The sequence below is a fragment of the Lacerta agilis genome, chromosome 15, assembly GCF_009819535.1.
Source record: "Lacerta agilis isolate rLacAgi1 chromosome 15, rLacAgi1.pri, whole genome shotgun sequence".
NCBI classification, from domain to species: domain Eukaryota; kingdom Metazoa; phylum Chordata; class Lepidosauria; order Squamata; family Lacertidae; genus Lacerta; species Lacerta agilis.
The window spans coordinates 29,810,816-29,836,205 of NC_046326.1; the positions used below are offsets into that span (position 1 = coordinate 29,810,816).

The following is a 25,390-nucleotide window of genomic DNA, read 5'->3' on the forward strand; positions in this document are numbered from 1 at the left end:
CTGAACTGAAATGTCAGCCTTCATGACACAGGAAAACAGCCAAGTGAACAGCTATTTTGGTGGGGGAGGGTCAAGATATTAACCGATATGCATGAAATTTCATATATAGCTATATAATCCCTAGTATAGTAAGATAAGACCTTCATGGATGCTTTAGTCAAGATTCCTGCATTGCAGGGGGTTGGACCAGATAACCTTCAGGGTTCCTTCCATCTCTATCCTTCTATGATTCTGTGAGCTACAGTTTTGCAACGTTTTTTAATAAACTTGTCGTATCCAGCAGTAATTAAAAAGTGGCTTAAGATACAGGCATAATGGTTTAGTGTGGATGAACTCCTGTGAACTGGTCTGTATGCTAGTGATTAATGTTAATGAGATTTTCTTAGAACGGATTCATTCTGTCTTTGTTCTTTTAATCTCTTGATTGTTTACAACTGCGGTGCTTTGGAGTCTTGCAGACTGGGGGGCAGTTGTTGTTTTTTTCAAATTACATTTCTGCGGAGCCTTGCCTGAACATAGAAAGAAGTATGTTAGCTAGCATTTATTCGTAGAACTTGTATCTTGCCCTTTATCTCGGGGTGGGGTGGGGGAGCCAAATTCCACTCCCCAAGAAATGGTTTCAGCCCCATCATTGTCAACCGCTCTATGGGCTTGAACCCACAACCCTGAGATTAAGAGCCCCGTGCTGAGTTATCCCAGAGCATTTTATTCCAAAGTAATTCTTTATTCAGAACCATAAGGTCTATAATCCTAAAAAGAAAAGGAGGTTCATAGCTCAGGGGCAGAGCAAGATCTCTGTTCAGTCTCCAGATAGGACAGGGAACGTTTCTCATACAAAACCCTGGAGAACCACTGCTGCCAGTCAAGGCAGGCGATGCTGGGCTAAATGGACCAGGGGTCTGGGACGGCTTCTACTGTTAGGAGAAGGGTTGTCGGTCAGTGGTAGGAATTTTGCTTTGCGAAGGTCTCAAGTCCAGTCTGCAGGTAGAAAAGGGACTATCCCTTGCTTAAAACCCTGGAGATATGCTACTAGTCAGTGTTGGCAAACGTGAGCTAGAGGTAGCAAAGGTGTGCCTTGGCATAAGGCAGCTTCCTATGGGGGCCGAGAGTAACTTTTGGAGGAGGCAGAGAGGCCTAGGAAGAGGTAAGGAAGTTAGGAGCAGAGGGGGGCTGGAGCAAGATTGATGGACACCTGAGGAAGACCCGTCTAGTTGAGCATCCTGTTCTCAAAGGAGCAGAACAGTGGCAGAAAGCAGAATTCAAGCACCAGAGCCCTCTCCCCTCCTGTGGTTTCCGGCAACTGATACCCGCCGACCTGAATGGTAACTGGTGACCCGAATTCACCCTGTGTAAGGTCTTTTTGGCTGCAGGGCTCTCGTCGATTATTCATCTGGCACCTAAAACCACTCACTACTGTACAAAGTAGGTGAGCCAGACAAAGGACTCTGCCTGCAGGCTTACAATCCAAGAGGAAACATGAAAGAAAGCTGGAGACGAGAATGTACAGGAATCAAAAAGACTTTCCCGAGCAGGGAGGAAAGGTGTTTACCTGCTCGGCAAACCAATCGTTTCGGGCGTTAGAAGGCCTCGCCAGGGTGGGTGGGGGTCTTGGTCTGTAAAAGGCAGGGCATGGAAAGCCCTTCTTCACGCGATTCTGCAGAATTAAACTGTGGAACTCGCTCCCACATGATTATGGTGAGAGCCGCTCACTTGGATGAGGCAAATTCATGGAGGATAAGGAGGGTACCAACAGCTACTAGCCACGATGTTTCTGTTCTGCCTCCACTGCCAGATGCAATGTGGCAGATTAAGGACAAATGAAAGTATTTCTGTGCACAGCGCATAGTTAAACCGTGGAACTCCCTCCCACAAGATGGCCACCAACAAGAACACACTCCCCTCCTGTGGTTTCCAGCAACTGGAATTCAGAAGCATTGCTGCCTCTGACCAGGGAGGCAAATAATAGCCATCAGGGCTGGTAGCCATCGATATCCCTTTCCTCCACAAATTTGCCAAATCCTCTTGTAAAGACACCCAAGTTGGTGACTTGCTTATTTGTTTACTTATATGTTTATTTACTAAGCATCAGGTTGGCATGTACACGGTTTTCATGCGTCAATTCTGTCGGCAAAATTAATTCGAATGTAAACTCTCGCGTTGCTTAACTCTTGCCAGAAACTCAAGGAAAGAAGGGGAAAGTAAGAAAAACATCCCAAAGGGGGGAAAGAGGAAAAAAGAAAGATTAATTAATCTGTTCAAGTCCCCCTTCCCTGTTCCTATTATTTGGTTGGTGGAAAAGGTGAAATCACATCAAAATTAAGGTTGGGATTTACCAGCCAGGCAAAACAGATGATTAAATGGTTTGGTAGGCTTGGTCTCTTGACGTTTGTGCCCTTCTGTGAAGTTGTTTGAATGCTATTTGATGGGAGATAATTTAAAAGATTGATACAACAGCGCTTTTGAATTGTGGTGATGGTGATGATGATAATAATAATAATAATAATAATAATAATGATGATGATGTCCTTCATAATGCCTGAGTGTTGGCACTGCTGCCCAGGCCTGATAGCAGCTCTGCTTCAATTCTTGCCTCCAACATGTGGCCTCCGACAAGCCTCTTTCACTCAGCCTTAGCTCCTTACACTGTCTGCAAAATGGGGGAAATAATCATAATACCGGCCTCCCTCAGATGATGGTTGTAGGGATTGCAAGAAGGCATTGTATCAAATGCTCTAGAGGGCTGCATGAGATTCATCCCATTACCTGTACAGTGGTACCTCAGGTTACAGACGCTTCAGGTTACAGACTCCGCTAACCCAGAAATGATGCTTCAGCTTAAGAACTTTGCTTCAGGATAAGAACAGAAATCGTGCTCTGGCGGCGCAGCGGCAGAGGGAGGTCCCATTAGCTAAAGTGGTACCTCAGGTTAAGAACAGTTTCAGGTTAAGAACGGACCCCCAGAACGAATTAAGTTCTTAACCCAAGCTACCACTGTATTCTGTTTGATTATTTATTGATATGTAACTGAATGTTCTGTGGATGGCCTCTCTGTTTTCACTGATGTGTTTCTTTGTGTTCTGGGTTCCAAATGTTGTGTACACATTTTCCTTTCCCCTTTTAAAATTATCTTACTGTGTTTTATGTAAACCGCTTAGGAGTTTTGCATATTAAGTGTATAAATATTATTGATGAAGATAATGATGATATTAATACAGGGCTTTTCGATATTATTTTGGGCTTCTCCTACTTCCCTTATTTATTGGTTACATTTTGATCCTGCATTTCTGTCCCGGTATAACTCAAGGAAGCAGGTTTCTGAATAGTTCCCAAGTGGTCTCCCATGCACAAACTGAGCAGACTCAGCTAGGGATGGATGAAATTCCAGCTTCTCATTTTTCCAGAGTTCAGTATGCTTTTTTCCTTTTTTTAAACCCTCATGAAAATTCTCCCAACATTCTGGTGCAAATTTCTCCTGATACACTCATCCTTGCATGCAATTTCGTCTCATATGCATTTTGCAAAACATCTTTGCACATTTCTGTTCACTAACATGGACATTTACATGCACGCTTGATTTCAGAATGTTCTCATTCACATTCCTTGATTGGAGCACAGCGCTGCAAAATTAGGAGAGGCGAATAATAATAATAATAATAATAATAATAATAATAATAATAATAATTTATTGTTTATACCCCACCCGTCTGGCTAGGTTTCCCCAGCCACTCTGGGCTGCTCCCAACAGAATTAAAAGCACAATAAACATCAAACATTAAAAACATCCCTAAACAGGGCTGTCTTCTAAAAGTCAGATAGTTGTTTATTTCCTTGACATCTGGTGGGAGGGCGTTCCACAGGGCGGGTGCCACTACTGAGAAGACCCTCTGCCTGGTTCCCTGTAACCTCACTTCTTGCAGTGAGGGAACCGTCAGAAGGACCTCGGCACTGGACTTCAGTGTCCGGGCTGAATGATGGGGATGGAGACGCTCCTTCAGGTATACTGGGCCTCGGCTGTTTAGAACTTTAAAGGTCAGCACCAACAGTTTGAATTGTGCTCGGAAACGTACTGGGAAGGGTACATCTGAAGGGTGGTTCAGTTTGCATATTGTTACGGAAACTGCAGATGAGGCTGGTTCACTTATACATGTGAACTTAATCCAGTTTTCCCCTTACCTGAGTCACTCTGAGCTGCTTTCCTTCAGCAAAGTGGCTGCATCATACATCTTTGGACCATGCCCTACACCCACATTTGCAGTCAGATGGGTTCTTCCTCGTTCTTCATCTCACCCTTTGCACAGCTACCCCTTTATCTTTGTCTGATTGCTGCATTCAACTTCTGCTCAGCTTTCTGAAGCCCCTCACAAATCCACCCTTCCTCCTTTCATCCTGTTCCACCTTGGTTTTGGCTCCCTTCCTCGAGATCTTCCGACGACGCCACAGCCTGGCAGAGCCTCTGATCGGCCAGATGTTCTGGCTGCGACTGATAACTCTTGTCCCCCATCCTGAGCCGATTGCCCACCCCCAGCAGGGAATATGGTTATCTCCACCAGACAGACTTCTTTTTAGTCCAGAAGCCCAGAGATCTCTCTTCCTTGAGGCTTGTGGCTTCAGAGGTAGCACTGAAACACGTCCCTGCCAGAGTCTCCAGATTTGGGAATGCACCTGAGTTCAGGGAAATCATTAAGGAGGTGGGGGTGAAGGAAGGAGAAGACAAAAGATCTTTCTACCCAACTCCCTCCCATCCCCATCCCCATCCTCTCTATGCCTGTAACATCTGTGTAACAGGTGCTCAAGGGGAGAGGGTTTGCCTTGTTTGCATTCCTGCTCACCATGTAATTATTAAATGCACAGAAATCTTTCCAGGAGAACAAGTTGGCAACCCAACCTTAAAGGCCACATGCTTGGCCCACTGGCTCTTTTTCCCCAGCATCCATGCACAGAGTACTGGACATGGAGTCATTGTGTGAAGAGCTCCCTTCTGGCCTTGATGCCATTACCTGTAAAATGGGTGTAATAGAAATATTTTATTTATGTTTTTTTTAAAAATTGGTATGCTGTAATACAAAGAAAAAACAACAACAATCAAAGCAGTTGTCTTCCGTAAGTGACTGTGTAGGCCAATTCTGGATCCACACGTCCTTCCACAGTGGGGACACAGGTTTCCGGATGGGAGTCTATCACATTGAGTGTTTGCCAAGTGTGCATGTTTCTCCCTTTCATCCTGAATTTGGGCGTCTTCAAAGTCCATGACACCTTTGGGGCGGTCGCAGGCCAGTGTTTCCCAGTTGTTAGTGTTTATACTACATTTTTAAAGATTTGCCTTGAGAGAGTCTTTAAACCTCTTGTTGATCACCAGCATTACACTTTCCATTTTTAAGTTCGGAATAGAGTAGTTCCTTTGGAAGATGATAATCAGGCATCTGAACAACATGACCCGTCCAACAAAGTTGATGTTGAAGAATAATTGCTTCGACACTGGTGATCTTTGCTTCTTCCTGTACGCTGGCATTAGTTCACCTGTCTTCCCAAGTGATACAGGAATTACTGAAGGATCCATGACAGATGGCCGTCTAGCCTCAGCTTAAATACCTCCAATGAAGGAAAGTCCACCACCTCCTGAGGAAGTCTATTCCACTGTTGAACATTGTTGACTGTCAGAAAGTTCTTCTTAGAAGATGGTGGACTCTCTTTCATTGGAGGAACTTAAGCAGAGGTTGGATGTTCCTCTGCCAAGCATTCTCTAGCTGCGATTCCTGCATTGCAGGGGTTTGGACTAGAGGACTCTTGGGTTCCCTTCTAACTCTACAATGCTACGATTCTATGATTCTACCCTGGCAGTGTGGGCCAGGATACAGAGAGTCAGATCTGCGTAGCTCCTTCGACCTCCCTTTTCCTCTCCTCTCCTCAAGGTAAAGCCCACCTATGCAGGGGGCAAGGAGGTCCCTGCCGCGTGGTGAGGAGGGGCTCAAATTGAACTCCCACAAGACCCGGCTCTGCCATTAAGGGAAGGTTGAAAAATGCACGGAGAGAGCGGAGAATTACAAAAATAATACAGCCATCTCGGAAACCAAAGGCAAGGATCAAAGGCCCGGCTCCGTTGCCCCGCGGAGGCTTCCTGCAGAGCTCCTGATAAGCCTTTGTAGTGGGCTTGTTTTAAACCGAGCTCCTCGAGGAAGGGAACAGCTCAGATGCTTGGCTGAGATTTCTTACACTCCAAGATAAATTGGGAAGAAAGCGGAGGAGCAGGCGGGGGAGACGGCTGGGAGGTTCCAGCAGCGAGCAAGGCGAACATCAAAAGCTCCCAGCCCAGAATCGGAAGCTGGCGAGCATCAGACAGCAGGCTGGCTCTCAGGTTTGGGGACAGCAGTGTCACACGGGGGGTCTGTTGGTCTGTGCTTTCATGGGATGAACTTGAACTGCAGAGATGGTCGCACCTGAATCTCATTAATCCGGTTTAGTGGTTTACACAAAAGCAGAACCAAAAGCAGTCATTCTGGTTAATGTTGCTGCCCCCCACCCAGGTGCGCCAACTCTAGGGGGTGGAGGTGTTTTCAGCCACCTCCCCAACAGTATTGAGGGGGCCTGGAGCAGCCTAGCAGAAGGCTGCCCTGCACAGCATTGGGAGACATGTGTGATGTCACGCGTGTGACATCACATGCTCACAGTGCACACCAGCCCCCCTAATCTTGGGAGCAGCCCAGCACCTCTGCCCCCCCCCGCCCTTCATAAAAGCATAAGAACAACCTTGCTGGATCAGACCTGTGGCCAACCTAGTCCAGCATCCTGTTCTCACTGTGTCTTCAGGGAGGGTTGCGGGTTCTGATCCCGGGCACCTTTCTAAACTTATGCCCCTATTCCAGTGGCTTGTACAAAATGGTGGCAATGAGTTTTTGTTGGTGGGCCGTTTTGCCATCTACCCCATCTTGAGTTTCCTGGAGATGACTTCCAAATAACTCTCTGCTCCTGCAACATGGGGAGGTCTGCAGTTTTGCAGAGATGCCAGTCCACCACCACGCTGCTCAATTTATATATTTTTAGCTGTAACGAGATGAAGGGGCTGGCCAAGGCACCAGAGGGGGACTGGCTGACTGGCTCCTTCCCGGGCTGCAGATTAAACTCAGCCTTGGAAGATTGGAGGCGGGTGATGAATTCAAAGTGATTACAGCCACCTTTTAAGAAGGAAAAAAAAAAACATGCCCCTGGATCAAATACTGCAGCTGGGGAGTGAAACGTCTCGGTCCTCACCGCTCTCGGGGATTTGGATATCAAAGGCTTTCATTTGCCTTGGCATTTTGACTCCTTGACATCCGAGGCCTCTGCGGAGTCTGTGGGTGAGAGTTTTCTGGGTGAGAGGGTGCAGAAGGGTTGGGAGGGAGCTTTGGGGCTGTGGCGTGACGAGAGCGGATGGGCTGTAGGGGGTGCTGTGGAATTGGAGGAGACACCCACATTATCACTTGATTTCGGTTTAAAAATAAAACAAATAAACGGCACTTTGACATGTATAAGAAGGCAGTGCCCAAAACAGAAACCTAGTTCTACACTAACTGCAGTGAGACAATTCATATTCTAGATTCCTTACTCTTTATGGACCGGCATCGAGGATAAGAGGTTTTTAAATGGGATAGCAGATGAACAGTGTTACTTTTGATTCCGCTACTCAGAGGCATAGTGCCTCCAATAACTGAGGCGGGACGTAGGAACCATGCCTAGTAGCCATGGATATTCCTTATTATCCTCGAGGAATTTGCCCAATCCTCTTCTAAAGCCATCCAAGTCGGTGGCCATCGCTGCCTCCTGTGGGAGGGAGTTCCACATGTTAACTGTGCGAATAAGTCCTCCTTTTCATCTCCCTGGAATCTTCCAACATTTATAGTAATAATAATAATATAATAAATTTTTATTTTTATCCCGCCCTTCCCAGCCAAAAACCGGGCTCAGGGCGGCTAACACTAATTAAAATCACAGCAAAAACATAAAAACAATCAATTTAAAAATACAGATTAAAATACAAATTTAAAAATTCAAAATTAAAACTGCAGTCTCTTTTTCAAATAGCCCACCAATAAAAGAATGAAGCATAACTATCAAACAGAAACTAACCCAAAGGCCAGGTGGAACAGCTCTGTCTTGCAGGCCCTGCGGAAAGATGCCAAATCCCGCAGGGCCCTGGTCTCTTGTGATAGACTGTTCCACCAAGTCGGTGCCAATACCGAGAAAGCCCTGGCCCTAGTTGAGGCCAACCTAGCATCTTTGTTGCTCAGGACCTCCAAAAGATTATTATTTGAGGATCTGCAAGACAGAGCTGTTCCACCTGGCCTTTGGGTTGGTTTCTGTTTGATAGCTATGCTTCATTCATATTCAGCTTTACGGGGTGCCTATGAATTCTGGAGAGGAGGGGGATATTTCTCTATCCATTTTCTCGGTTCCAAGACCCAGGGATTTTTTTTATATAGCTGGAACTCGCTGGAACTCAGTTCTGACATCTCTCAGGTGGGTGCTATTGCCATTAGAACAGAACGTGGTGAGTTCCGGCACTTCTTTTTCTAGAAGAATAGCGCTGCCAAGACACTTGACTTCTGATGACCAGACATGCCATTCCTCAATAGCCTCCTAGTAAATAACTCTCCCTTCTCTCTCTCTCTCTCTCTCTCTCTGTGTGTGTGTGTGTGTCCCCGCCCCTCCTTAAAATCTTATCTTCTAAAGAGCCCCTATTTCTCATTAAGCTTCTGCCTTAAACCTCTTAATGCTCATCTCCACCCACACAGAAGTCTCTATAAGTGAGGCCTCGTTCCCATTGAAGCTGCAACACTTGAGACGGCAGGTGGGGCCTCACACACTAAGATGCTCCTACAGTGCAATAAATGTGGTACCCAGGCTGCTTTTTCGTCCATTCGTGGCAGGTGGAAATTCAAAAGCCTGTGAAGATGGCTGGGGAAATTTCAGTGGACTCTTTTGGAGGGAGGAGGGAGGGTTTAGCTTACGTTACATAAAAGAGGCGCAGAGAGTCTGCCTTGTCTGTCTCTCTCTCTCGGACTCCCCCTCCCACACTTTCAGATCTTCAGCACCTCATTTAAGTAAGGGAAGCCAACGTCCAGGTAATTTGTAAGAAGTCGGATCTATTAGTGCGGCAGCTCCTGCACTTTGGAACTCCCTGCCTATTGACATTGGACAAGCGCTTTTGGTTAGGCAAGGCTACGCTGACACATAGAACTCTGCTGTGCCCTTTAATCTGGTTTTTAGCTTATCATTGATTTTATTTCCGTGCGAATGTTTTAAATAGCTTTCAAACTGGTATTTACCAATAATTTTTATTCTTTTTGTAAATCGCTTTGAGGCTTCTTTCTTACAATCCCGTAGTATATAAAATTTGTGAAATAAATGAATGTTTTACGCCGATCAATTTAATGCGGTTTTTTGTTTCTTTGTTTGGTAAAACGCTTAGAGGTTTTGTTACCATCAAGCAGTATATAAATGTTGTCAAACAAACAGGTAAAACTCTTCAATGACTTAGATGCAGGTGATAAAAATGGCCACCTTGGAATCTTCCAATCTGTGTAAAGAAACCACCTCACTTTCCACCTCCATTTATTTACTTATTTTATTACTATTTCTTTCCTACCCTTCCTCCAAAGAGCTCATGGTGGCCTACGTAGTTCTCCTTCCCCACATTTTATCCTCACAAGAACCCTACAAAGTATCAAAGAATCATAGAGTTGGAAGGGACCCTGAGGATTATCTAGACCAACCCCCTGCAATGCAGGAATATGCAGCTGTCTCCTAAGGGGAGCGAACCTGCAACCTTGGTGCTATCAGCCCTGTGCTTTAACCTACTGAGCTATAATTAGTATGTTAGACTGAGATGGAGTGCTTAGTTCAAGGTCACCCAGTGAGCTTCTTGGCCAGGTGGGGATTCGAACTCGCGTCTCCCAGGTCCCAACACTCTGTAACCACCACACCGATGACACCCGCCTTCTGACATAGAGGTTTCCTAACATGCTCAGAGGTGTTAATACGGTCAAGCAGTATTTAAGTGTCGTCAAATAAGTAAGTTAAATCTTTCCGGAGATCTGGATGTGGAAATGACCAGCTCGGAGTTTTCCAATCTGTGTAAAGAAACCATCTCTGTGTTCTTCCACTGCTGGCATCCACCTTTCTCTCTCTCTCTCTCTCTCTCTCTCTCTCTCTCTCTCTCTCTCTCTCTCTCTTTGCAGGGCTGAGGATTCCCCCTATGAGGTCATGCAGCTGGACTTTGAAATGGAGAACTTCACCAGCCAGTCGGTGACCCGCCGCATCATGTGGCATATAGACTACCGAGGCCGAAACCCTCCGCCCGACTTAGAGAAGGCTGTCACGGAGCTGGCCGTCATCCAGAGGGACATTCGTGCCATCCTGCCACTGGCCATGGTGAGGGCCCCAGTAGTCAGGCTGGAAGTTGGTTTGTGTCTGTGCGCCCAGTGCTATTTTTCTAGAAAAAGAGTTGCTGGAACTCACCATGAATGCCTCCCTTGTTCTCTAAGAACGGCAATGGTGCCCACCTGAGAGGTGCCGGAACTGAGTGCTGGAACTGAGTTCCAGTGAGTTCTGGCTGAGAAAAAACCCTTCTGTTTCCTGACCTGCCCATATCCCGAAACTGGCCCACCGGACCCATTGCATGATCTCATTCCCCCAACTCAAGTAAATAAGCCTGTGTTTCCCACGCCTCTGGGGCCTGGAGTGTAGTTCTATCACAGGTGCAGGTGGCGCTGAGGTCTAAACCACTGAGCCTCTTGGGCTTGCCGACCAGAAGGTCGGTGGTTCGAATCCCCGCGACGGAGTGAGTTCCTGTTGCTCTGTCCCAGCTCCTGCCAACTTAGCAGTTCGAAAGCATACCAGTGCAAGTAGATAAATAGATATTGCTGTGGCGGGAAGGTAAACAGCATTCCCATGCGCTCTGGTTTCCGTCACGGGGTTCCGTTGCGCCAGAAGTGGTTTAGTCATGCTGGCCACGTGACCCGGAAAGCTGTCTGTGGACAAACGCCGGCTCCCTCGGCCTGAAAACGAGATGAGTGTGCAACCCCATAGTTGCCTTTGACTGGACTTAACCGTCCAGGGGTCTCTTACTATTAAATATTCAGTAGAATCATAACATGTGTTAAACCCAATACATAACACTTACCTTTTAACCTTTTTCTATCCCCTCATGAAAACTGGAGCCAGCAGCACAAGGGACTTTTGGCCAGTCCACTTATCAAAACTGGCCCACAGGAGGCAGAGGGTGAGGAAGGCCAGAAAGGCTCCCGCCCTCCCTGCAGTGTAGGATCCAGGCACTATAACTACCACAGCCTCCTTTGTCCCCTCAAGGACACGGAGATCATCAATACGGCCATCCTAACAGGTCGGACGGTGGCCATCCCAGTCAAGGTCATTGCCATTGAGATGACGGGCGTCATTGTGGACATCTCGACCGACGCAGAATGCAAGTCCACTAATGAGGACATCATCAAGGTAGGTGTGGGGGGGAAATCAAGGTGGGTGATGGGGAACCAGGCTGTGTGGGTATATGAGAGGCACCAACTGCATTTGTAAGATCCATCCCAACATGACTGACCGGAGGTACCTGCATTTTATTACATTTGTTTTTTGTATTGTTTTAATTCAATTAGAGTTTAATTACTTTTTAACGATGTGTGTGTGTGTGTGTGTGTGTGTAAATATATATGTTTTACAATTTAAAATATTCCTTTAAACAACCGTAAAATATCAATGACTTCCCTGCTTCTCTTTCCATGGTTCATTTTGCATAACACAAATCCCTGCATCTTTTATATAAACTAAACCATTCAGTATTCCATTATTACATCCATCAAAACTTATTTACACTGTTGAATTTATCTTAATGTTGCCAACGTTTTCAAGTGTGCACACTCCCCCCCCCCATGTATTCAATAAACATTTTCCAATCTTCTTTAAACGTATGTTCTTCTTGTTAGGTCCACTTCTGGTTAGCTTTTGGTATTTTATCTGTGGTGTTTTGATTTCTGTAAGCCACTTTGAGTCCCAGTCTGGGAAAATGACAGTAATCATCATTATTATTATTATTATTATTATTATTATTATTATTATTATTTTGTTCTAAGCCAAAAGTCCCAATTCCTTGTATGAAAGGTGCTCTGACCTTCCTGCAGCTTCTCTACCCATATATGATACACCCTTCCACCACTTTCACATACTCCCTGCTCCAGAGACGGCAGCAGCCAGCCCACTCCCTGCCAAATTCCTCACAGTGCATATGGAACTCCCTCCCACTGGAGGCAGTGATGGCCACCAACTTGGATGGTTTTAAAAGAGGATTGGACAAATCTGTGGAGGAGAAGGCTCTCAATGGCTACTAGCTATGATGGCTGTTTTCTGCTTCCATGGTCAGAGGCAGTGATGCTTCTGGATACCAGTTGCTGGAAGCTGCAGGAGGGGAGAGGGCTGCTCTTGCGCTCGAATGCTGCTTGCGTTTTTCCCAGAGGCATCTGGCTGGCCAACGTGAGAACAGGATGCTGGACTAGACAGAGCCACTGGCCTGATCCGGCAGGCTCTTCTTCTATTCTTACACCCCTCGCCCACTGCCTGGGTTGAAAACAATCAAGTTTGATTTACCATTGCCAGGTTTTAATGGTTCCCTTTCAGCCTGAGCGAGCACGCTAGCAATCCTGCATTTCTGGACAGGCTCCGAGACACTCTGATGGGGCTAATGTGCTCCTTCCCCGCTCGTAAATCTCTCCGGTTGCCGGCCCTCGAATCCAGGGACGGGACTGAGCCTGCGAGCCGGGTTGAATAATTGATCAAGTCACTGCCCCTTTGCCTCCTCTTCTGACTTACCTTCCTCTATTCCTTCTCTGTCCGTCCCCCCCAACCTACTGAGTTATGTTGACATTGCTCCGAACGAGGTATGCTTGGCAGGAACTCTTGCGTACCTGGAGAGACTGGAAGGAGGGCGATTGCTCTGTCAGGACTATAAACCTGCACCATCCATCAGGCAACCCGCTATCTGTTACTGTAAATAATTCAGCATTAAGGAGAGCTGTGGCGTCGTCGGTGGCTCCACTCCCCGGGTGTGTATTGCAAAGAGGGGGCATAAACAACAGGAGTAGCTCTATCGATCTCCGGGTTTGAGGAGCGCGGAGGAACAAGCCTCCAGTTATCTGTGCGGCGAGAGGCTGACGGATGCCGCGGCCCGTCTGGCTCAGAGCGGCACGGATTCCTTGCGGAGCGAGCGCCCTGCGCTCAGGAGAACATGAGAACTCGTGGGCATCCAGTGAACAGGAGCTAGCCAGCCGTAAATCACGTAGTGCAAGTCGGAGTTAACTCCTTATTAGCGAAAATATGATCAGCAGCAGGAATGCCAGGCCTAATAAGCACAGAAACTTGTCTCCGGTAGGTGTTGCCCACATGAAGCAGTTGCCGAGACTGAAGCAATCCCCAAGCAATCAGAGATGTGTCTGCGCGTCGCCAATCTCTGCCCTCTTCATGCCTCTTCTTGTTCTGGGAGACCAGAAAGGAGGGGAGCTGGTTGCAGCAGGAAGGGGAGACATCTGTGCCTCTTCACCAGCCAGATCTCTCTGCCTCTTGGCCTCCCTCCTCTCCTGCTTCAGCTTCTGTCTCTGATTCTGGACTTCTCTCTGCCGCGGACTCTCCCAGCTCACTAAGCCCTGTTGCTTCTTCACGTCTGACACCTCCCACAGAGTCGTGTTAGGCTGCCTTATCTCGAGACGTGACAGTTTGATCCATCTAGGGATGGCTCAAATGCAGACCAGCAGCAGCCCGGCCCAGCCGGCTTCCTCCTTGATCCTGCGATCTGGCAATGCCGGGGATCAAACCTGGGACCTGAGAGCCTGCTGGATCAGGCCAGTGGCCCAGCTAGTCCAGCATCCTGTTCTCACAGTGGCCAACCAGATGCCTCTGCTGGGAAGCCTACAAGCAGGATCCGAGCACAAGAGCCCTCTCCCTTCTTGTGCCTTCCAGCAACTGGTTTTCAGAAGCATTGCTGCCTCCAACTGCAGTCATCACAGCGGACAGTAATCGATTGCCTTCCCCTCCATGTATTTGTTCAATCCTCTTTTAAAGCCATCCAAGTTGTTGGCCATAGCTTGCCTCCTGTGGGAGGGAGTTCCACAGTTGAACTATGCGCTGCATGAAGAAAATGGATGCACTATGCCGAGATGGCAAAACCTACAGGGAGAATTAGAAACCAGGAAGAGACTGACTTTAATAAAGAATGGGGAAAGTTTATAATTTATTTTTAAAAATTACTGTAAACATTTACTAACATTGGTAGGATGGACGGAAATCTATGGAGTGATAAAGGATTTATAAAAATAGAGCTCTGGAAGAGATGCAGAGGAGGAAATCATCATATTAAGAGCCACAGGGGGTGGGGGGAGTCAAAGGGGATTATATGTTTATGTTGTTGTTGTTGTTGTTGTTGTTGTTGTTGTTTTCTGTTGGCAAAAATGCAAAAATAAAATTTAAAAAGAAGAGGGAGGGTTTTCTTTTCCCTCTCCCGAACCTGATTTTCTTCCCCGTCCAGGGATGGATGTTACCCAAAGTGTAGCTAGTGTACAGCACGAGGCACTGGGGAGTTTTTCTCCAGCAGCGTTTCAAGACAGATGCTATTATTTGTCGTCCCTGGAAGGGCTGGGAGCGAGCCTGCTCCGGACTGTGTTGCTGGGTGTGTTTATTAGCGCAGAGGAGGCGAGCGCCGTGGCGTCGTCTTTATTTTGATGAACGACACAATATCCAGAGATGCATTTCAGGGCTCATTTTTATTCCGATGCCGAGCTGAGATTGCCTTTGCAGACATGCTGAGCTGGTGTCTCTTGGATGTTGAAGGCAAGCTTAAGTAGCCCCAGGGGAATAAGAAGAAATAGACCCCAGCTAATGTCTAACACACTCACACACACACCACGTATCCCTGACGCCAGAACAACCAGCCAGCTTCATAGATGAGAGGAAAGGTTTTCCCAAACAGTGGTCCACAAACCACCGGTAGTTCGTGAGAGGCAGTTTGTGACCTCTAGCATGGGAATTCAGCTTCGTCATGGCCAAAGCACCCTGGGTCCCACCGCTTCCTCTTCCTCGTTACCCTAACCCACCAGTTTTGTCTGCAGGTTTCCAGCAGCTGCGACTATGTCTTCGTGAGTGGCAAAGAATCGAGGGGCTCCATGAATGCCGGGGTGTCCTTCAGCTACGAGCACCTCACCGCCCTCCTGGAGATGACCGTCTGGGTCCCCAAACTCCCGCTGCACATCGAGCTCTCTGACTCCCGGCTCAGCCAGGTGAAAGGGTGGCGAGTTCCAGTCTTACCCGATAGGAGGTAAGCCAGGAGTCGGGGAGGGAGTGGGATGGTTGGAAGTCCGCTCTGGGGTTGTGTTTGAGAGCCTCTAGGCATGCACAGTGAAGACTAGTGGCCATTCTTGATCCCATTGCCCAGAAGCTTCTGCTCATGCCAGAATTCTCCTCTAGGTGCTCACCTCCTTAGAACACACTAGGACGTGCAACTCTCTTTTTTTGAGAAACCCATCTGCTACAAAGAGCATCATCTTTTTGCAGACATTGATATTAACTAATTTTAATAGCATGTTTTTAAATTGTTGTAGCCTATCATAGGCCTTTGTGTTGAAGAGTTAATAATAATAATGATAATAACAGCAAAATAATAAAAATAATAACAATGGGTTGGAAATATCCATCCATTTAGAGTGAGGGCAGGCAGCACACCCATCACTCAGATTTGACTTTGCGATGTTATGTCACGTGAAATCCGATTGGCTACGTGGTGTCATTACGCTAGATGCATGATCCCTGATTGGCTGGTTAGTGGAAAAACTCCTTTTTAGTAAAAAAAAGGGGGGAAGCGCCACAGCAGCTGCTGGCTGACCCAACTGCTTTGGCTCCCAATCGCCCACAGGTCTGTCCGGGAGAGCGAGGATGACGAAGAAGAGGAAGAGCGGCGGCAGAGCCGGGGCTGCACCCTCCAGTACCAGCATGCCACCCTGCAGGTCTTCACCCAGTTCCACACCACCTCCTCGGAGGGCACGGACCAGGTGGTCACCATGCTGGGCCCGGAGTGGATGGTTGAGGTCACGGACCTGGTCAGCGACTTCATGAAGGTCGACGACCCTCGGGTGGCACACATGGTGGACACCAACACCCTCGCTGGCCGGGAGCCTGGCACCACCCTCTTCAAGGTAAGAGCGTAACACGTACCCAGCAAGGAAAGGACCATAGCTCTGTTCACATGCTTTTTATGCAGAAGGTTCCAGGTTCAATCCCTAGTGGCATCTCCAGGTAAGGCATTAGAGAGACTCCTTGCCTGAAACCCTGGAGAGCTGCTGCCAGTCAGTGTAGACTGTACAGAGCTAGATGGACCAGTGGTTCCTATTTAAATCAGCCCTTGATTGGGAACCACAAGGACTGGAATCTGAGCTTAGGGATGGAGCCTCTGCTTTGCAGGCAGAATGTCTTAAGGTACCATTCCTAGAATCTCCTGGAAAGCCAATTCCATTCCATGTAGACAATACTGAGATGGACGAGCCAATCGTCAGTATAATGAATGTTCCTCTTAAAATTAGCCCTTTATTTGGAATAGTGAGGACTAGAATCTTGGCTTGCTTTTAAGTAAAAATTCAGAGTTGGAGAAAAGGTCCCAGGCTTAATCCCCAATGGCAGCTACAGGTTGGGAAAAGACCTGGAGAGCTTCCACCAGGTAGATAGATACACACAATTGCCTTGTTCTATATAAGGCAACGTCCTATATTAAGGAACAGGGGTTATCTGCCTCCGTTAGGGGAGGCAAAGGAGGTGCAGCTGTAAACATCAGTTTCCCCAACAATCTGAGCACCTTTAGATTTGCAGCTCCCCTCCCCTCCCCTGGCACTAGATACTCCTCATATCGGAGGCCCCTTTCCCACATGCTCATAGAATTGTAGAGCTGAAGCGGACCCCCAAAGGTCATCCAACCTCATGCAAAGGAGAGCCAACCACCTTCCACGGGAATCCATTCCATGGCCGAACGGCTCTGGCCGTCTGCAAGTTCTTCCTAAAGTTTCGTCAGAATCCCCTTTCTTGCCACTGAAAGTCATCATTTCGGGTCCTCCGCCCTGAAGCAGCAGAAAGCAAGCTCGCTCCGTCTTCCATGTGATAGCCCTTAAGATTTTTGAAGGCGGCTGTTATCTCACCTCTCAGTCTCCTCCAGGCTGAATATACCCAACACCCTCAACAGAGGCCCTCTTTTCATTCTCGCTTCACACATCCCAGGGCTAAGAAAACAGATCTGTTTTCCTTGGTGTGGTGTGTGGGGGGGGGGAGGGGGACTCATCTGCATTTTCCTGCCTCTACATTCCCCTTCCTCCTCGGCTGCACACCCCTACAACCCTTCCTCCTTCCTTCCTTCCTTCCTTCCTTCCTTCCTTCCTTCCTTTCTCTCTCTCTCTCTCTCTCTCTCTCTCTCTCTCTCTCTCTCTCTCTCTCTCTCCCTCTCTTGCATCTTCTCCCTGAACCAGCTCCTCTTGAGCCTGAGCCAAGCATCTCTTAACTACAATTAGTTCCAAGCCTGGGCACTGTATTGCCTTCCTAAGCAGAAATTGCCAGGCTCCCAGATGCTGCCTTCAAAGATTTGAGCAGTTCAAGGTCGGAGTGTCTTCCCCCGGTGAAATGTGCTTTGGAGAATTGTCTGTCTGTCTGTCTGTCTCTCTCTCTCTCTGTGTGTGTGTGTGTGTGTGTTTGCAGGGCGAGTGCATGAAGGGTAGGCCATGGAGTGGTGCTGTTCTCTGGCTTGGCTCATTAGCATCGCAGGCCTGGGATGGAGGGAGAGAAGAAATGCTTAGCTAGAGACCTCAGCAGGCAATTTCTCCCATCAAGAATCACAGAATTGGAAGGGCCCACGGGGATCAACTTTCGCTCAGTGTGGGACTTGAACCCACAACCCTGGGATTAAGAGTCTCACGCTCTACCGATTGAGCTATCCTCTGGCTTGTTTCTTTGTAAAAGGATCTCCCAACTCGGGGCATGGGGTGACCCTTTTCCATTCCAGGGCATTCCTCCCTTTAATATATAACCGTGTTTGTTTGTTTGTTTTACACACAGCACACGGTGCTCATCCAGACTTCCTTTTTGAGCTTCGATTCTAGGAGCCGGTCAAGAGCAGCCCCACAGAGAGCGCATTACAGCAATCCACAAGGGTGATGCGCAGTGTTAGAAACTCAGATATACAGGTGAAACTCGAAAAATTAGAATATCGTGGAAAAGTCCATTTATGTAAGCAATTGTTTTCATTAACTATTGGAGTTTAATATATGAAGTAGACTCATGACATGCAAAGCGAGATATGTCAAGCCTTTGTTTGTTATAATTGTGATGATTATGGCATACAGCTGATGAAAACCCCAAAGTTGAAATTGTTAATTTTGGGTTCTCACCAGCTGTACGCCGTAATCATCACAATTATAACAAACAAAGGCTTGGCATATCTCGCTTTGCATGTCATGAGTCTATCTCATATATTAGTTTCACCTTTTAAGTTGAATTACTGAAAGAAACGAACCTTTCCACGATATTCTAATTTTTCGAGTTTCACCTGTATAAGCTAGGTGCCAAATGGCTCCTTGAACCAGGGCTACAGTCACCAAAGCAGAAGGCCTGGTTGCCATTTGGGGGCAAGACGACTTTTGGGCTCCTGAAATTCGTTCTGATTGTGCAGATAAAATATACCCGATAGAATTCTGCAGGGTGTGTCGCTAGTGTGCTCAGTGAAGATTTTAATGTTTGATGTTTTGTTGTGTTTTTAATATCTGTTAGAAGCCGCCCAGAGTGGCTGGGGAGGCCCAGCCAGATGGGCGGGGTATAAGTAATAAGTTGTTGTTGTTGTTGTTGTTGTTGTTGGCACCCGGGCATCTTCACTTGGCCGCATGTGGCCAGTAGCCAAGTGCAAAATTCACCTGGCGAATTTCCAGCGCTGGTGGTGATGAGGAATGAGACTGGGCGTTCCTCCTAATCCCAACCAGGGGAGATGTTTCTTACGGCCCACTTCTCTTCCCGTAGGTGGTCTCTCCGCTCATGGAGGCGGTCCTTGGGGAGACCCTGGTGACGGTGGCCGACGAGAAGGTCAGCATCACCGAACTGAAGGCCCAGGTCATCTCAAACCTCTCCCTCTCCCTCCACCCCAGCCCTGGGAACAGCCACACCATCGTGGCCAAGACGACAGCCCAGCAGACTCTGAACTTCTCCAAGCAGGTACTTCTTCTGGGGCAGCCCTCATGGATTGGGGGCAGGGGTAGATTTAATTAATTAATTGTCTCATTCTTTCATTTAGAACCCACTTTTTCTCCAAGGAACTCTAGGGGCTGACCGCACTTTCCCCCCTCCCCATTTTACCCTCACAACAACCCTGTGAGGTAGGTTCGGCGGAGCAATAATGACAAGCCCCAGGTCACCCGGTGAATTTCGTGGCTGACTGGGATGGTGGTGGTGATGGTTTGGCAGATTTATATAAGGGGTCAGCAAACTTTTTCAGCAGGGGGCCGCTCCACTGTCCCTCAGACCATGTGGTGGGCCGGACTATATTTTGAAAAAAAATAATGAATGAATTTGCCCCACAAATAACTCAGAGATGCATTTTAAATAAAAGGACACATTCTACTCATGTAAAAATATGCCTATTCCCGGACCGTCCGCAGGCCAGATTTAGAAGGCGATTGGGCCGGCCCTGGCCCCTGGGCCTTAGTTTGTCTACCTATGCTCTAACCACTACACAACACTGCCTCTTGCATGCCTTCTCTCACTCTAATCATTTCCATAAGTTTACATGTCGTTGCTGCTACCGTTATTTTTGCTAACCGTTCCTGCGCTGTGGGTGGTGACCTATTTCCCTCTCCCCCCTCCCCCAATTTGTCACGAAACGATTGTCTGATCAGCTGCTATCAAATTCCATATTAAGTTTTTATGTTTTCCTCCAGGGTCTAAATCCCTTCTGAGGCAGTTATCAGAGCATCCAATGGCAACTCGTATGATGTCCGTGACGATACAATCTTTACTGTCTTGCCCTGAAAGATGTCTTTTTAAAAAAAATGTTTTTATTCATCGTATTAATTTTCATCTTCAAACTGTTTAGCATGCCTGCACAGAGATGTATCTTTGTTTACATTAGAGCATATGGCACACAACAATTACATGAAATTAAAAATAACCCAACAATAAACACTCAGATAATCGTTTCCTGAATGTATTATTAGCAAAGTTGTGTCAGAAGTGCACGTACCCAAATTATTGCAATTATTACAGATATGAAAATGAGGTATAGCAACGTGTAGATTAGTGAACATACATAACCCAAAAGATTTCAGTCATTGGATGGATCTACCAAATGTGTCCAAAACTTCCCATTGCATACAGGATAAATTTTACTCAAGCTTTGTGGAGTCATAGACCATTGAGAGAGCAGCTTGTAATGTTTTTCCGTAACGTTAACACAAAAGGTCCTGTCGGATGAGAAATTAGAACCCCTATTATTTCCCTTTAAAGTTTGTACGCAGATGCGATTAAGGGGGAAAAAGAGAGAGAGAGATATTTTGAATAGAACTGCTCAAGTTTCCCTTCTTATAAATTATTACCTCAAGACTTGACATTTTACCTCAAAACTCACACCATCTTATTCATCCGTTATATTTTCTTCTACAAAACTTATCCATTGTCTGCATTGAAAGCATTGCGGAACTGGGTCCATTTCCCACCATCATTTTGAAATTGCCATTATTTACAATTCCTTGATATGTAATTTACATTGTGATTTACCCAGTTAGCCGTTTGGCCTCCTACCTTGTTTATTTATTTATTTTATATATATTAAAAATCTTTATTAGACTGCTATTTCATTTTTAAAAAATTCAAAGCGGTTTGCAACAAAATACATAAAAATATGTTTTTAAAAGGTTTTAAACAGACGTCAGTTAAGCGCCGAGGAAAGGTGTGTGCTCAGTTGCCTGCATAGGCCTGACAGAATAGAAAAGCTTTCACCAGAACCACTCTTGGTTTAAAAGAAAAGAAAAGATGTGAGCAAGGATATATTTAGGTATTTAAGCTATTCCAAACTTCTCAGACTGCATCTGTACACGGATTTTGTATTTGAAGAAAAATTCGTTGTCACAGGATCCTAGAACCGTAGAGTTTGAAGGGACACCCAGGGGCCATCCAGTCCAACCCCCTGCAATGCAGGAATTTCAGCTAAAGCATCCATAACAGATGGTCCAGCCAACGTCTGCTTCAAAACCTCAACTGAAGAAGAGTCCTTTCCCCTCTTTCTATAGTAACCATGTTACTGTGAGGTCTGCTTTCACTTATACCATGGAATTACCTTTGAGACATTCAGCCATTGGGCTATTACTTTTAGATGTGTAGCTTTATATTAATCTACTATATTGAGACATTTTATTCCTCCTTTGGTGTAGCTTTTCTCCAAGGTTGCCATGGGAATGCTAGCTTTTTTTTGTGCCACACAAAGTTTGTAAGTAGTTTTTGCAGGTTCAATCATACCCTTTTGTCACTCTTGGTCATTACGTTTTCAAATAGATAAAGTAGCCTAGGAATTTCTAAAGCCGCAACGTTACATAACCATGTGAGTGCAACCTGCGTCCAGTTTAAAAACTCTTTTGCCGCTTCAACCTTCATAACTTCAATTTAATTTAAAATATATGGTTGAAGACAACCCAGTTCCTAGATATGTTATCGGCATTACTGCCCGATTAATTGCTCTCCCTTTCATCAAATTTGCTTTAATTGATTGTGACACATTTAATTCAGGTTTGGATGAGCTCATTTTTGTAGCCAAGTGCCGTCGCCAAACTTCCCTATGATTTCAAGGAAATTCTTTTGCAGATTTTAAGGGATGAGTTAAGGGAAGCATTACATCATCAATGTACAAACAGATTTTGTAGACCAAACCTTCATCCCCGCCGCATCTTCTGTTGATCTTATTAGGACCGCTAACGATTCAATACATATTAGAAAAAGGAAAGGGCAACAACTGCAGAGGGCAACAATTCATGTCTGGCTCTTCTGTTTACATAAACTGTCCAGCAAAGGGCACCTAAAATGATTCAGGGGATGGAATAATAGAATCATAAAATCGTAGAGTTGGGAGGGACCCCTGAGGGTCATCTAGTCCAACCCCTTGCCATGCAGGACTCTCAACTAAAGCATCCATGGCAGATGGTCATCCAGGCTCCATGGAAGGAGAGTCCACAACTTCTCAAGGGGAGCCCATTCCACTGTCAGACAGCTCTTACTGTCAGGAATTTTTTTCTGATGGAGCGGGTCCCTTATGAAGAAAGATTGTCACATTTGGGGTTTACTAGTAAGATGGAGCATATACAGTTAGGCATGGCACAGAGAAAGAAGATAGAAGTTCTCCTCTCTCATAACACTAGAACTTGTGGACATCCAACAAAGCTGAACGTTGGCAGATTCAAGACGGATAAACGAAAGATAAATGCAGAACTGTGGATCTCACTCCCACAGGAGGCAGTGAAGGCCGCCAACCCTGATGGGTTTAAAACAGGATTGGACAAATTCATGGAGGGCTATTGATGGCTGCCAGCCACGGCAGCTGTGCTCTGCCCCCATAGATGCTTCTGAATGCCACAGGAGGGGAGAGGGCTCTTGTGATCGGGTCTTCCTTGCAGGGTTTCTGCAGGCATCAGGTTGGCGACTGTGAGAACGGGATGATGGATTGGGTAGGCCATTGCCCTGTTCCCGTAAACTCATCTTATGGAAGAGAATGGGGATCTCGTCCAGTGAAAGGGTGTGACCTCAGAAGGGGGAGTGGCTTCAGAAGAGGGTGTGTGGCCTGGCCAAGAGACGTTGCCTGGGGAGAGTTTGAAGGGCCAGGCAGAGAAACTCATGGGGGCCACATTCAGCCCATGGTCTCGAGGTTTCTTGCCCCTGGTGTGAAAGGGATTGGGGGGGGGTTTCCTGCACAATTTGTTTCCCACCTTTCATTTCTCCTTCTTTCGCAGGAGGCCTTGCTGAGCCTCTGGGTGTCATACAGCGACGGCACGACCGCCCCGCTCTCCTTGTACGACCCCAAGGACTACACGCTGGTGGTGACCAGCCAGGACAGGGCGGTGGTGTCAGTGATGCCTGAGAGAGCCTTTCCGCTGGTGATGGCCGAAGGCGAGGGGGCTGGCGAACTGATCAGGGCCGAGCTCATGATCTGCGAGAGCTGTCAGAAGACCAAGAGGAAGAGCGTGCTAGCCACCGCCCTGGCTAGCGTCCGAGTGCATTTCAGCTCCGAGGAGGAGCCCACCTACGACTACGAGCCTGTCCAAACACCCAGCAGGCCCGAGCGGGACAAGGGGAGCCCTGGCACCACGCCCCGGGTGGAAGGCGACTGGCACTTGCCGCCCAGCCCGGAAAGCCGGCCGCCCAGTGCTGCCCTCCCGACCGAGGACTTCCCAACCATCCCCACAGGTTATGTGCAGGTGACGCGGGGCCTGACGGACCTGGAGATCGGCATGTACGCCCTGCTGGGCGTCTTCTGCCTCGCCATCCTCGTCTTCCTCATCAACTGCATCGTCTTCGTCCTCAAGTACCGTCACAAGCGGATCCCGCCGGAAGGGCAGACCAACATGGACCACTCTCACCACTGGGTTTTCCTGGGCAACGGGCAGCCCTTGCGGGCCCAAAACGACCTCTCGCCGCAGCCGGAGAGCTTGGGCAACCCTCTGGAGAACGTCCAGACCTGCTGCCACGCCGACCACCACAGCAGCGGCTCCTCGCAGACCAGCGTGCAGAGCCAAGTGCACGGGCGGGGGGACGGCTCCTCGGGGGGCTCCACCAGGGACCAGAGCGAGGACCCGCTCAACTCGCCCACCTCCAAGCGGAAGCGGGTCAAGTTCACCACCTTCGCCACCATGCCCTCTGAGGAGCTGGCGTACAACTCCATCCCCATCGCTGACGAGGAGGACTTGGAGTGGGTCTGCCAGGACATGGGTCTCCAGGGACCCGAGGAACTGCACAACTACATCCACAAGATCAAGGAGATTGCATAGCAGGCTTGAGCCCCACGCTTACCGGAGGCAGAGGGGGTTCCCTTTGGAGAATCGGAATGGATCGGCCGCATCGCCCTCCGGCATTCGCTGGGCTCCTCTACGGCCCTCCTCCAAGTGGACCAGCCCGCCGCTGGCCCCGCTATGTTCAGAGAGAAGGAGGGCAGCCCCCTAGGAGGGGGGTGGATCCTTTTGCTCAGAGGAGGAGCCGGATGTGCAGAAAGCAGCTTCTGCCGCAACTGTGGAAGTGCCAGGCGATGCGCTGGGATTGAGTGGGGAAGACTTGGCCAGCTGCGGCCAGTTGGTGCTTCTGCCCATAGCCAAGTATTTAAAGGGGGGTGGGGGGGGGTGGCGCCGCCAAGCAGGCCGAAAGGAGTGGAGAGCTCAGGAGCCACCATATGGAATTGCCCCACAGAGGGGATAAGTCCTTGCACCTGATTTCGGTTTGTCGGGGGAGAGGGGAAGCTTGCTCCTGGCCTCCCCAAAACGACCACTGCTGCCTTTGCTGCCGCCCGTCTCTGAAAGGCAATCCTCCCCTCGGCTTTTCTTCTTCATTTTTTTTTTTTTTGCACAATAAATGTTGACTGTTTTTTATATATATAAAAAAATAAAAATAAAACAGATAATATTCAGGGATTCTGTCTGATCGGGTGGGACCCGTGTGGAGTGGTGCTGCCTGCCCAAGCCGTAACCTGATTCCTGCATTGCCCTGCCCATACACCTGGTCCCCATTCTCCCGAGACTGGGTTTGTTTACCTGATATGCAATCTGGTTTTCCCAATGAGGGGAGGGTATGTGTGCGTTGTGGAACAAAGTTGGAAGCCAGGAGCCTCGTGGGCATGCACATCCTTGCACCAAATAACAGTGGAATAAGTCTCGGGAAGAGACTGTCTGGTTCCCAGTCTGGGACAGCCTCCCAGTATTTACACGTGGCTTGCTTGGTGGGCCGACTGGGTGGGCCTTGCAGCCCAACCAGCAGCGATAATGGTGGTTGCAACCTTCTGCTCAGCAGTGCTTCTAGTCCCTAGTGAGGCAATGCAACACACCTTACAGAGAGGGGGGTGGTGGACATGCTCTCCCTTTCCTGTAAACTCTCTTTGATTCCTCTGGTCGCCGGCTGAGCTTCTGGGAAGGGAGCTCCTCAGTGTGCCCCAAGGAAGGAGGGCTTGCACAAGGGGGAGGCAGGCTAGGAAGCAAGGTTTAAACAGGGCATCGGGATAGCCGTGGCTGTGCTGTTTGGGGCAAGGGCCGTAGCTTAGCGGCAGGGCATCTCTTTGCACGCAGAAAGTCCCACATTTAATCCCCAACAGCATCCTCAGGTA

The 25,390-nt window shown here is 47.9% G+C and overlaps 1 protein-coding gene across 1 annotated transcript in view; it reads left to right on the forward strand.

The window, feature by feature from the left end:
• The window catches only part of TMEM132E (transmembrane protein 132E), a 119,829-nt gene extending 95,644 nt beyond the window's left edge, over positions 1-24,185 (forward strand). Inside the window, exons 4-9 of the mRNA XM_033171623.1 lie at positions 10,212-10,404; positions 11,341-11,484; positions 15,138-15,343; positions 15,938-16,217; positions 19,069-19,260; positions 23,037-24,185. Coding sequence (XP_033027514.1) covers positions 10,212-10,404; positions 11,341-11,484; positions 15,138-15,343; positions 15,938-16,217; positions 19,069-19,260; positions 23,037-24,071 — 2,050 coding nt within the window. The 3' untranslated portion in view covers positions 24,072-24,185. The remainder of the gene's footprint in view (positions 1-10,211; positions 10,405-11,340; positions 11,485-15,137; positions 15,344-15,937; positions 16,218-19,068; positions 19,261-23,036) is intronic.
• Positions 24,186-25,390: the final 1,205 nt, after the last annotated feature.